A 12,377-nucleotide genomic window follows, 5' to 3' on the forward strand; every position below is an offset into this window, starting at 1 on the left:
ACTGTTAAGGAAAAGGCATCAAGCTTCATGAGCAGATGCTACAGAAGCAGACGAAAAGTTTGCTTGACCCCACCCTGTACTGTCTCAATTACAAAGTTTAACAACATCTACTGTAAAACAAGAACTAATGAGGTTATAAAGCATATTTTGTTTCAGATATATCAAATTAATTAACTAATTACTTTTTGAAGCTTCGTGACTATTATGTAGTCAAATAGCATATTGTAAGCCCTTAAGCCCTTCTAAACAACAGTAAGCTACAATATACTAATATTTTGACCATAAGATTTGTCCTATAACCCATCACAGAGTATTCTCCACTGTTCAATTTGCACTATGGGACTATTTGCATCCACCCAAACGAACAGACTGGGCCTTGGTTTAACACATGACCTGAGGGTGTCTCCTAAAGTGTGATGACTGCATTGATGAATCAGGTTATATGGTTGAGTCCTAGGGTGCAACTTGAAATCATAACCTTGTGACTCAGACAATCGGCTGTCACTGAGCCACTACAAACTAGATTAGATTAGATTTACAGTGTGGAAACAGGCCCTTCGGCCCAACAAGTCCACACCGACCCGCCGAAGCGAAACCCACCCATGCCCCTACATTTACCCCTTACCTAACACTACGGGCAATTTAGCATGGCCAATTCACCTGACCCGCACATCTTTGGACTGTGGGAGGAAACCAGAGCACCCGGAGGAAACCCACGCTGACACGGGGAGAACGTGCAAACTCCACACAGTCAGTCGCCTGAGTCGGGAATTGAACCCGGGTCTTCAGGCGCTGTGAGGCAGCAGTGCTAACCACTGTGCCACCGTGCCGCCCACAAATTGGGTGGATGCAACTAAAGGAGGAAATGCAAAAGAGAGATTTGTGAAAAGTAATAAATTGAGATTAAATTTGACGTTTTGAGCTGTATGATGTTCTAAGGAATTTTTTTGCTACTTTTCCTCCATGCAGGATTTTGGTGACTATCAGGATGGTTATTACTCAGTTCAGACAACTGAAGGAGAACAAATTGCACAGCTTATAGCTGGATACATCGACATCATTCTGAAAAAGGTATTCTAGTAAACTTCTTTCTTCTATGGTTGTCATCTGTTTAGTTTACAAGTGTGTTTAGATTTTTTACAAGTTTCCACTGTAATACAGATATAGGGAATGATGTCAAAATGTGACAATCTTTGGATTTTCTGCATCAACAAACTATAAAAACAATAAAACTTACCAATATATTCCCTGAGAATCATAGTGAGGTATGCCTGAATCAGGTTGTCATGAAACTGTTTGAGTTTTTGGAAGCTTAGGAGGTATTTTTTTATTGATTCATGGGATATGAGCATTTCTGACTGGCCAGTCTTTTTTATTGTCTTATCTCTAATTGCCCTTGAGAAGATGGTGGTGAGCTGCTGCTTGAACTGCTGCAGTTCATGTGCTGTATGTTGATCCTTAAGGAGGGAATTCTCCAGGGTCATGTGGTTTACTCATATTTGTAATGTTCTTGACAGTTTTAAAAATAAGTACAGGGTTAAAAGTGATGGAATGAAAACAAGAATTCAGAACAAATTTAGAAATGTAGTTTTAAAGCATGTTCTTAATCAAGTAAGAAATCATTTTTAAAAAAAAAACAAGTGAGCATTATTATTCTATTAGTGCTTGTTTTTATACGGGCATGGTGCTCAATTTTAAGTGTAATTTTGAATATTTCTTCCACCATTGAATTTTTGACAGTGTAACTTTATGCACAAGTATAACAAGCTGTAGTTAACTATTCTCGGCTGTCAAGATGTTAAATCCTATTTGTTTTCAAGTCAAGTTGAATGAGGCATAGTGAAGAAAACAGTGCATTGTTGACTATTAGTAAAAATATGTATCAGTCAGAACTAAGAATCTGTTTGTGAATCCATTCCTTATTGGCTTATCACTGAGAATGTCTTACAATTGAAGGATTTTTGTAAGGTGATTTAGCCTTTGTGGTCAACTCATTGAGTGTATTATCAGGTGTTTCTGTATTAAGTGGCCAAACGCTGGTAAAAGTTGGTGACTGAGTTCTAGATTTGTACTAGTAGGAATTGGAATGTAAAGCTAGCTGGTTCTCAAATCGGATCTTCCACTTAACAACAAATGGGTTAGTAAAGAGCACACTGGGGAACTTGGCTTTCAAAGCAGATACAAATAAACTTTCCTCTTCATAGAAAAAAAGCAAAGACCATTTTGGATTGGAGGGCGATGAAGAATCTACGATGTTGGAGGACTCTGTCTCTCCCAAAAAGTAAGTGGAAAAATAAAACACGTAAAAGACTTTTTTAAAAAAAAGTTATGAGACCCATGTAAAAATATTAGTCCACAATCCAGGTTAATGAAACTGGAAGTGATGCTCATAATGTAGTCAGGACCAAATTCTTTCTAAAGTTGTATGGCTTCTTTCTATTCTCCAGAAGAAATGTGTCACTTCTACTTCACCTTCCCCATGTTTGCAGTTGTACCTTAAGACCTTGTACCTCTTCACCTGTGAAGTGAGGAAATATCCTTTTTCACAATGACATGTTCATTGCGCAAGAAAAAATTTGTAGAATAATATCTGGTTTTGAATGGTTAAATTATGGGAATGGGTTGGTTAAATTAGGCATGTATTTCCTTGAATATCGAAAGTTGAACAGGGTGCCCACTAGTGCAGTAATAGTGTCCCTATCATTGGACTGGGAGGCCTGTGTTCAAGTCCCTTCTGCTCCAAAAGGTGCGTAATAACATCTCTGAACAGGTTGATTAGAAAATTAGAACGTTAAAGGATAATCTAACCAATATTGTTTAAAGCAATATGCAAAGAAGCAATATCTCTGGAGGAATCTAAAATGAAGCCACATCCTAAAATGAAGTGGTAAAGGTTCAGATGGCGAGGAATTTAAGTGCGTACAGGACAATATTCTGATTCAGTATATGGATGTATCTACTAGAGAAGGTACAAAATTTGACCTACTCTTGGGAAATAAGGCAGGGCAGGTGACTGAGGTGTCAGTGGGGGAGCACTTTGGGGCCAGCGACCATAATTCTATTCGTTTTAAAATTCTGATGGAAAAGGATAGACCACATCTAAAAGTTGAAGTTCTAAATTGGAGAAAGGCCAATTTTGATGGTATTAGGCAAGAACTTTCAAAAGCTGATTTGGGGGCAGATGTTCGCAGATAAAAGGATGGCTGGAAAATGGGAAGCCTTCAGAAATGAGGTAACAAGAATCCCGAGAAAGTATATTCCTGTCAGGCTGAAAGGGAAGGCTGGTAGGTATAGGGAATGCTGGGTTGGTCAAAATTGAGGGTTTGGTCAAGAAAAAGAAGGAAGCATATGCCAGGTACAGATAGGATAGATAGAGTGAATCCTTAGAGTATAAAGAAAGTAGGAGTATACTTAAGAGGGAAATCAGGAGGGCAAAAAGGGGACATGAGAGAGCTTTTGGCAAATAGAATTAAGGAGAATCCAAAGGGTTTTTACAAATATATTAAGGACAAAAGGGTAACTAGGGAGAGAATAGGGCCCCTCAAAGATCAGCAAGGCAGCTTTTGTGTGGAGCCAAAGAAAATGGGGGAGATACTAAATGAATATTTTGCATCAGTATTTATTGTGGAAAAGGATGTGGAAGATATAGACTGTAGGGAAATAGATGGTGACATCTTGCAAAGTGTCCAGATTACAGAGGAGGAAGTGCTGGATGTCTTGAAATGCTTAAAAGTGGATAAATCTCCAGGTGTACCCGAGACCTCTGTGGGAAGCTACAGATTGATTGTGGGGCCTCTTGCAGAGCTATTTATGTCATCGATAGTCACAGGTGAGGTGCCGGAAGACTGGAGGTTGGCAAACGTGGTGCCGCAGTTTAAGAAGGACGGTAAAGACAAGCTAGGGAACTATAGACCGGTGAGCCTGACCTTGGTGGTGGGCAAGTTGTTGGAGGGTATCCTGAGGGACAGGATGTACATGTATTTGGAAAGGCAAGGACTGATTAGGGATAGTCAACATGGCTTTGCACGTGGGAAATCATGTCTCACAAACTTGATTGAGTTTTTTTGAGGAAGTAACAAAGAGGATTGATGAGGGCAGAGCAGTAGATGTGATCTATATGGACTTCAGTAAGGCGTTTGACAAGGTTCCCCATGGGAGACTGATTAGCAAGTTTAGATCTCATGGAATACAGGGAGAACTACCCATTTGGATACAGAATTGGCTCAAAGGTAGAAGACAGAGGTGGTAGTAAAGGGTTGTTTTTCAGACTGGAGGCCTGTGACCAGTGGAGTGCCACAAGGATCGGTGCTGGGTCTTCTACTTTTTGTCATTTCCATAAATGATTTGGATGCGAGCATTAGAGGTACAATTAGTAAGTTTGCAGATGACACCCAAAATTGGAGGTGTAGTGGACAGTGAAGAGGGTTACCTCAGATTACAACAGGATCTGGATCAGATGGGCCAATGGGCTGAGAAGTGGCAGATGGAGTTTAATTCAGATAAATACGAGGTGCTGAGTTCTGGGAAAGCAAATCTTAGCAGTACTTATACACTTAATGGTAAGGTCCTAGAGAGTATTGCTGAACAAAGAGATCTTGGAGTGCAGGTTCATAGCTCCGTGAAAGTGGAATTGCAGGTAGATAGGATAGTGAAGAAGGTGTTTGGTATTCTTTCATTTATTGGTCAGAGTTGGGAGGTCATGTTGTGGCTGTACAGGACATTGGTTAGGAATATTGCATGCAATTCTCTTCTTCCTATCGGAAAGATGTTGTGAAACTTGAAAGGGTTCAGAAAAGATTTACAAGGATGTTGCCAGGATTGGAGGATTCGAGCTATATGGAGAGGCTGAACAGGCTGGGGCTGTTTTCCCTGGAGCGCCAGAGGCTGAGGGGTGACCTTATAGAGGTTTACAAAATTGAGGGGCATGGATAGGGTAAATAGGCAAAATCTTTTCCCTGGAATTGGGGAGTCCAGAATTAGAGGGCATAGGTTTAAGGTGAGAGGGGAAAGATATAAAAGAGACCCAAGGGGCAATGTTTTCACGCAGAGGGTGGTACGTGTATGGAATGAGCTGCCAGAGGATGTGGTGGAAGCTGGTGCAATTGCAACATTTAAGAGGTATTTGGGTGGGTACGTGAATAGGAAGAGTGTGGAGGGATATGGGCCGGGTGCTGGCTGGTGGGACTAGATTGGGTTGGGATATCTGGTGGGCATGGACGGGTTGGACCAAAGGGTCTGTTTCCATGCTGTACATCTCTCTGACTCTACGAATGTTTAGCCCATTTCGTTGTGCACTCGGAATGTACTTTATTTCAGTCAAGATAGTGAAACTTCTCTCTCTTCCCTTTCCAAGTTGAATTTGACACTGGCCAATTGGAACTTGTAAGCTTGATTTGTTTGGTACTGAAGAATATGAAAAATATCTGTGCATAGATTTGAGGCAGAGATCAGCTATGATCAAGTTAAATGGTGGAAATGGCTTGAAGGAGCCTGAAAGGCCTCTTTCTGTTTCTACATTCCTCTGTTCCTTTATGATGAAAAGGTGTAACACCATAAATGCAACTATATTTGAAAAATAAGCAGCAACTTGAATAACGTTCTGATTTTCTTCATGTCTTCGTAATGTACGTTTAATGAATTGATATTATTTAGGTGCACTATTATTTTTGCAGGTCTACCATCATGCAGCAACAATTTAACAGAACTGGAAAAGTGGAACATGGATCTGTGGCATTACCTGCAATTATGCGTTCTGGAGCTGGAGGTCCAGAGAGCTTTCAGGTTGGAACAATGCCAGCAGCCCAACAACAGGTGACCAGCGGACAGATGCACAGAGGACATATGCCTCCATTGGTAAGAAACTATATTTAAATGAATGAAGATTTTAATTATTATGCCTCTGGATTAACTCCTAAAGTTGCTGTTAAGAAATATTTGGACTTGGTGCATATTAATCAGGTCCCCTCTAAATTCTGCTCCACTGCCTATGATACATACTCCCTCAGGTGTCTGGCTGATGGTTGTGCTTTCTGGATTTAATTACAGTCATTAGCTCACATACATGATATTTGGTCATCGGGTGTCACATTTAGTCTATACCAAGTAAAGATGGTAGATGTTCATCCCTAAATGACATTAGTGAATTTATTGCATTTTTAATGACTGCCAGTGATGATTTCACATCACCATTACTGAATCTAGCTTCATATTCCAGAATTATTAACTTATTGCCCATTAGTAACATATCATGATTACCTTAGCCTGGACATTGTGGAGTAACGTAGCTGGCCTTTTGCAACCATCATGGTTGCCTTGAGACCTTCAAGCCACCTACTAGTAACCTATCAAAGTAGTTGGACAAGGCAAAGTTTCCATAGATTTCCACAGGCAACTTCATCAGTTTTTGTAAACATACAATAAAATTATTTCTTGGTCACACAGCAAAGGAGATGGAAAAGAATTACCCTTAAGGTTTTTCTGGCTCCTACCCAACAACTATTAAGTAAGCACCAAACACTTTCTGTCCATCTCTGAAGCATTGATCTTCAGGAAAGCAGTATGTACTGGAAAATGATGGGTATCTGCGATTACAGTTGGTTGATTGGTGAAATTATTTTCTATAATTTCATAATCATAGCTTTCTTGCCTCCATGTTGGAGGACTAATCAATGCCAGGTTTTAACTCTAGAAAGGACATTAGTAAAAGGTGTGTGTTGAATTTGAGTATTTACTTCTGAACATTTCAGCTGCTCTGCATGCTTTATTGGGTAGTATTACTGAAATTTATTCAATAAACATTTTGGAAACCTATTTTCTTTGAAACAAAACCTTGACTTCTTTAAAGCAATATTTTGTGTGCTGCAGATTCCTTGGTGAACTGCCAGTAACATTGAGAATGAATGAATGTTTTCTTTAATACAGCGTAACTAAATTGCAATTTTTATAATTTGTCTTTTTTAGACCTCTGCACAGCAAGCTCTCATGGGAACTATTAATTCCAGCATGCAGGCAGTGCAACAAGCAACAGCGAGTCTGGATGATGTTGATGCCTTGCCGCCCCTTGGACATGATGCTGTAAGTTGATTCTGATTAATTCACTGAACCATTGTATACTTATATTTAGTAATAACTTCTTGATCTGTGTATTTAAGTGCAGGTGCGTAAACTTATGCATTTGTCAATGCTTCTAGATATGCCAAGTGAAATTAGTTTAAAATGGATGTGAAGAACTCTCACAGTAGCATCATTTTGAGAACATCAGATTATTGAATTTTGGTTCACTTGGCTGAAGTGTTGTGACTGCTAGTTCAAGGGTTTGTTTTTCTATAAGGACATTAAAATTATGCATTGCTGGAAATAAATTTACTTCAAATTACTCTGTTTAAGATCATGATACAAAGTGTTAATAACAAATTCAAAGCTAGTCGTCATCCTTTCAGAGGAATGGCAGATCTATACGCAGCAAAAGCTCTTGAGCGTTTTTCTGTTAAGTCAGTGTTTAGAGGCCACGTTATAAATTGTGCAACACATAGAAAGGGAAAAATGCAAAACATCTGCGACATGCGGCCTTAATTCAACTCATAGAAACTCAATACAATGTTAATTGCTTCTATACTAATTTATTCCTCATGTAGTTGAACACACTACTCATGAAAAGATCCAGTTTTATCCCATCTGGACTACAGTGGATCTGTTCCGAATGTAGAGGGGTAGCTGGTTGCCTGAGGGAAACAAATGCTAATTTATTAACTTGAACTGCAGAGATTTTTGGTAATTTGAATGACTGCTATGATAAGAAATATGCATACCATGATTACAAATTGTATATATTCTTAATTAGAAAAGAATCTTCTTTGTATGCATCCAACATCCATCATGAGTCAAAAGAAGAGATTGTAACCTTTAACAGGAAACAAACTCTGTTGCTGCAATACAATCCTGCAACATGGGATTCAATGTACCTATAATGAATTTCTGAACTGACAATTAAAATTAAATTGAATAAATTTTATGACATTTTAAATGCTCCTAAATTTGAGGCTAAAGCAGAAAAATGTGCTTGCTTTGGTAAGGTACAAACTAGGTAAAAACAAGAGCTGCAGATGCTGGAAACCAGAGTCTAGATTATAGTGGTGCTGGAAAAGCACAGCAGGTCAGACAGATAATCTCTCCACTCTGCAGGTACCCTGCCTCTATTCCTGATATAGGGCTTTTGCCCAAAACGTTGATTTTCCTGCTCCTTGGATGCTGCCTGACCTGTGCTTTTCCAGCACCACTATAATCTAGACTTTGGTAAGGTATGCCGATTTCTCTCAATTTTTAAAAAAAAACCTCAGTGATGGTCCCCATAAACCACCAGATTTGTGAAGTTAAAAAAGACTCAACTCTTTAAGTCTGTCCTGATGGTTATGCCTGTATATCACTTGAGTGGCTTGCTACTCTACTACCTTTTAGAATATCTGTAGTCCATTGTCACGTAAGACCAAAAATAGTTACAAATCTTAAATTTAGAATATTGTATTATCCAAGTGTAATGCTGATCATTTTATATTTGATGATCCTCATTATCAATCCATTTAGAGTCCATTGATGCATTGAATTGAATGTGATTCCTATCTAAAGCAGCAATACAAGTTTAGCATTTTGTGGAGTGCACTATTTTGTAGCTCTGTGGTTGAGTTGAAGCTAAAAATTGAGGCATTGAATGTGGCAACAGAACCTCCAAACAGAGCTTATGAAAGGTTGCTGAAAATGAGGAGCTTGATTTCAGATATGGGAATTAAAAAAAGCTCGAAGGACTGCTAAGTAAAATGAATGAATGAAGGCGACTGTGTGGAGTTTGCACGTTCTCCCCATGTCTGCGTGGGTTTCCTCTGGGTGCTCCGGTTTCCTCCCACAGTCCAAAGATGTGCGGGTCAGGTGAATTGGCTATGCTAAATTGCCCGTAGTGTTAGGTAAGGAGTAAATGTAGGGGTATGGGTGGATTGCGCTTCGGCGGGTCGGTGTGGATTTGTAGGGCCGAAGGGCCTGTTTCTACACTGTAAGTAATTTAATCTAATAAGTGTCATCATAACAATCTGAATTAATATGCGCATTATTTGTGGGGGAAAAGTGACAAAACTTGAGGATGTTAATAGGTATGTTCAACAGTCAAGGACAATATTCAAGATTTCAGTCTTTAAAGATCATACCCAAATATAAAATTCACTTGACTTTGTTCTGAACAGAAAGATCTTTCTAAACTAAGCAACTCTTGGATCTGCAATGGTTATGCTTTTGTAAGCAAACGTGAGGTTAACTGATTAGATTCGATTCCTGACAGTGTGGGAACATGCCCTTCGGCCCAACAAGTCCATACCGACTCTCCGAAGAGTCATCCATCCAGACCCATTTCCCTGTGACTAATGCACCTAACACTATGGGCAATTTAACACGGCCAATCCACCTGACCTGCACATCTTTGGACTGTGGGAGGAAACCGGAACACCCGGAGGAAACCCACGCAGACACGGGGAGAATGTGCAAATTCCATCCAGACAATCACCCAAGGCTGGAAACGAAGCTGGGACCCTGGTGCTGTGAGGCAGCAGTGCTAACCACTGAGCTACCGTGCTACCACAGCTGCCTCAGTATTAGTTCAAATGAAACAAAAAAGACCCAAAAAAACTGCAGGTGCTGGAAATCTGTAACAAAAGCAGAAATGTTTGAAGAAATGCAGCAGGTCTGACAGCGTCTGTGGAGAGAAAGCAAGGTTAACATTTTGGGACCAGTGACCCTGAAATAAAAGGATTGCATAATGGTCAGCCTGGGAGAATCAATAGGTCCATGAGTAGCTGGCAATAATAAGTTCTGGTCGTAGCCCGTGTGATGACAAGGCCTGGTGTGGGAGAGTTTGGAGAAAGGACCGAGAAAAAGGTGCTCGGCCCTAAAATTATTGAACTCCGTATTGAGTCTTAAAGGCTGTAGGATCTCCAAGTGGAAAATGAGATGCTGTTCTTCCAGTTTGTACTATTCTATCTCATTTAGAGCAGGATACATTGGGATAAACATCAGTGAATTCTAAATAATTTGTGAGAATGCATTGCTGTTTTAAATTTTGGTGGCTTAAAAGTCCCCTACTGGATTAACAATATAATGAGAAAACTACCTTTATAACATATAGTCTTTTACTTTAATGTTGCATGAAGCCTAGCATTTATGATTAAATGTGTACTGCTTGCTAGAAGTTCAATTACTGCGTAAAACTGATATATTGTATAAAACATTTTATTATTCATTTAAATCGTGTTTAAATATCAACATACCATCGATGTAGATTTTAAATAATTGAATACTGATCACTTTGAGATTTACTCCAGAGACACACTATCATTCACCAGTTGAGTTGTCATTTTGCTACTTGAGGTGCTTGTCACATTACAAACCGTATATAAATCTGGCCTATTTCTGATAAATACATTGATCTTGCTTTTATGCTGTTATCCAGGTCATCCTGTCAACCTAATGATTCATTGTGTCTTAATGATTCTATTGATTATATAATTCTAATTTTATGTCAAAATAACATGGATTTGATCTTTAATGTGGAAAGTTTATTGTTTTTATGTTATAGGCCTCAAAAGCATGGAGAAAAAATAAAATGGATGAATCCAAACATGAGATCCATTCACAAGTTGATGCCATTACTGCAGGCACAGCATCCGTTGTCAACCTTACTGCAGGTCAGTTGAAGAGACAAATAGTGTTATTCCAGTGTGCTTTAAGAGAATGAAATGAAATCGCGCATTTAGCAGGATCATTGGTGAGCATTTTAAAGTAATAAAGTTTGGTACAGCGAGTCAGAAAATTGTGATTGTTCTCGGAATCAAAATGGTTACAGTAAAGCAGGAAGATGTGTTGAGTCCACCTTGGCTCTCTATAGGAGTAGTCCCACTGTGTCAACCTTTGGTATTGTATCAAATCATATATCTTGAGATGTTTATCCAATTTCCTTTTTTAAAGGCCACAATTGATTCTACAACATCTCAGGCATTAACTGCTTGTGTGTGAGCATGAGAATCGACGTTTCAGGCATAAGCCCTTTTCCTGTTCCTTGGATGCTGCCTGACCTGCTGTGCTTTCCCAGCAGTACACTTTCGACTCTGATCTCCAGCATCTGCTGTCCTCACTTTCTCCTATGTGCCCTCCTTGCAATAAAGGCTAACATTCCACTTTCCTTTCTTGCAAACTTGATTATACTGGACTATCTGTTGCTGTGTCTCTCTCAATACCATTATTATAAATCCATGGGATCAATTCATCATGTGCAGCACCACGCATACTTAAAAATGAGTTTTCAGCCTGCTAAAGCTGCGAGACAGAACTATGTGCAGGCTTTAAGAAACGTGCTATAGAGAGAGCAAAGTTCTACAGTCGTGTGGAGGCCAACTAAAGAACTCGCTGAAGGAAGAAGTTCCACAAGCATTCTCAACATTGGAGGAGCCCAGCGTGTTGTGCAGAGGCATTTGGAACCATTTTCTGCTGGAAGTTCTGAGTGGATGATTCCTGAGATCCACTATTACAGATAGCTGTCTTTTTGATTCATTTCACAATCTCGAGGAAAGCCTGAATTCAGAATGAAAGCTTTGGCTCCTGACATCATCAGTAGTGCTGTCGATTCTTTGAGTCATAGAGATATAAAGCATGGAAACAGACTCTTCGGTCCAACTCATCCATGCTGACCAGATATCGTAACCTAATCTAGTCCCACTTGCCAGCACCCAGCCCGGTATCCCTCTAAACTCTTCCTGTTCGTATACCCATACAGATGTCTTTTAAATGTTGCAGTGGTATTAGCCTCCACCACTGGCAGCTCATTCCACACACATACTACCCTCTGCGAGAAAAAGTTGCCCCGTAGGTCTTTTTTTTAATATATCTTTCCCCTCTTACCATAAACCTATGCACTCTAGTTCTGGATTCCCCCACCCCAGAGAAAAGACTTTGTCCATTTATCCTATCCATGCCCGTCATCATTTTATGAACTTTTATAAGATCACCCCTATGAACCTCTTACAAACTATTCCAATACAATGACAACATGAGAATAAAAATTGCTCAGATATATCCCAAAGGCCTGTTTCTGTGCTTTATAACTCTGACTCTATTCTCAATCAGAACAAGATTAAAGACATAGGCACAGAAGTTGGTCATTTAGCCCCACAAACCTGCTTTGCCATGCAATGGAATCATTACTGATCTGATACTCCTTACATCCATTTCCTGCCTTTTCCTTGATTTTCCCCGATTGGCAATATGTATCTCAGCCTTAAAAATGTTCAAGGACTCCATCCCCACTGCTTTCAAAGAAGTTTCAAGGATTCACAACCTCAGAAGAC

General features: G+C 39.6%; 1 protein-coding gene across 5 annotated transcripts in view; it reads left to right on the forward strand.

The window, feature by feature from the left end:
• The window catches only part of tln1 (talin 1), a 268,749-nt gene that overhangs the window by 157,247 nt on the left and 99,125 nt on the right, over window positions 1-12,377 (forward strand). For all 5 annotated transcript variants that reach the window (XM_060820768.1, XM_060820686.1, XM_060820997.1 and 2 more), the window contains 5 exons: window positions 970-1,071; window positions 2,205-2,281; window positions 5,673-5,853; window positions 6,961-7,074; window positions 10,613-10,721. In XM_060820768.1, the coding sequence (XP_060676751.1) occupies window positions 970-1,071; window positions 2,205-2,281; window positions 5,673-5,853; window positions 6,961-7,074; window positions 10,613-10,721 (583 nt within the window). The remainder of the gene's footprint in view (window positions 1-969; window positions 1,072-2,204; window positions 2,282-5,672; window positions 5,854-6,960; window positions 7,075-10,612; window positions 10,722-12,377) is intronic.

The sequence above is a fragment of the Hemiscyllium ocellatum genome, chromosome 1, assembly GCF_020745735.1.
Source record: "Hemiscyllium ocellatum isolate sHemOce1 chromosome 1, sHemOce1.pat.X.cur, whole genome shotgun sequence".
NCBI classification, from domain to species: domain Eukaryota; kingdom Metazoa; phylum Chordata; class Chondrichthyes; order Orectolobiformes; family Hemiscylliidae; genus Hemiscyllium; species Hemiscyllium ocellatum.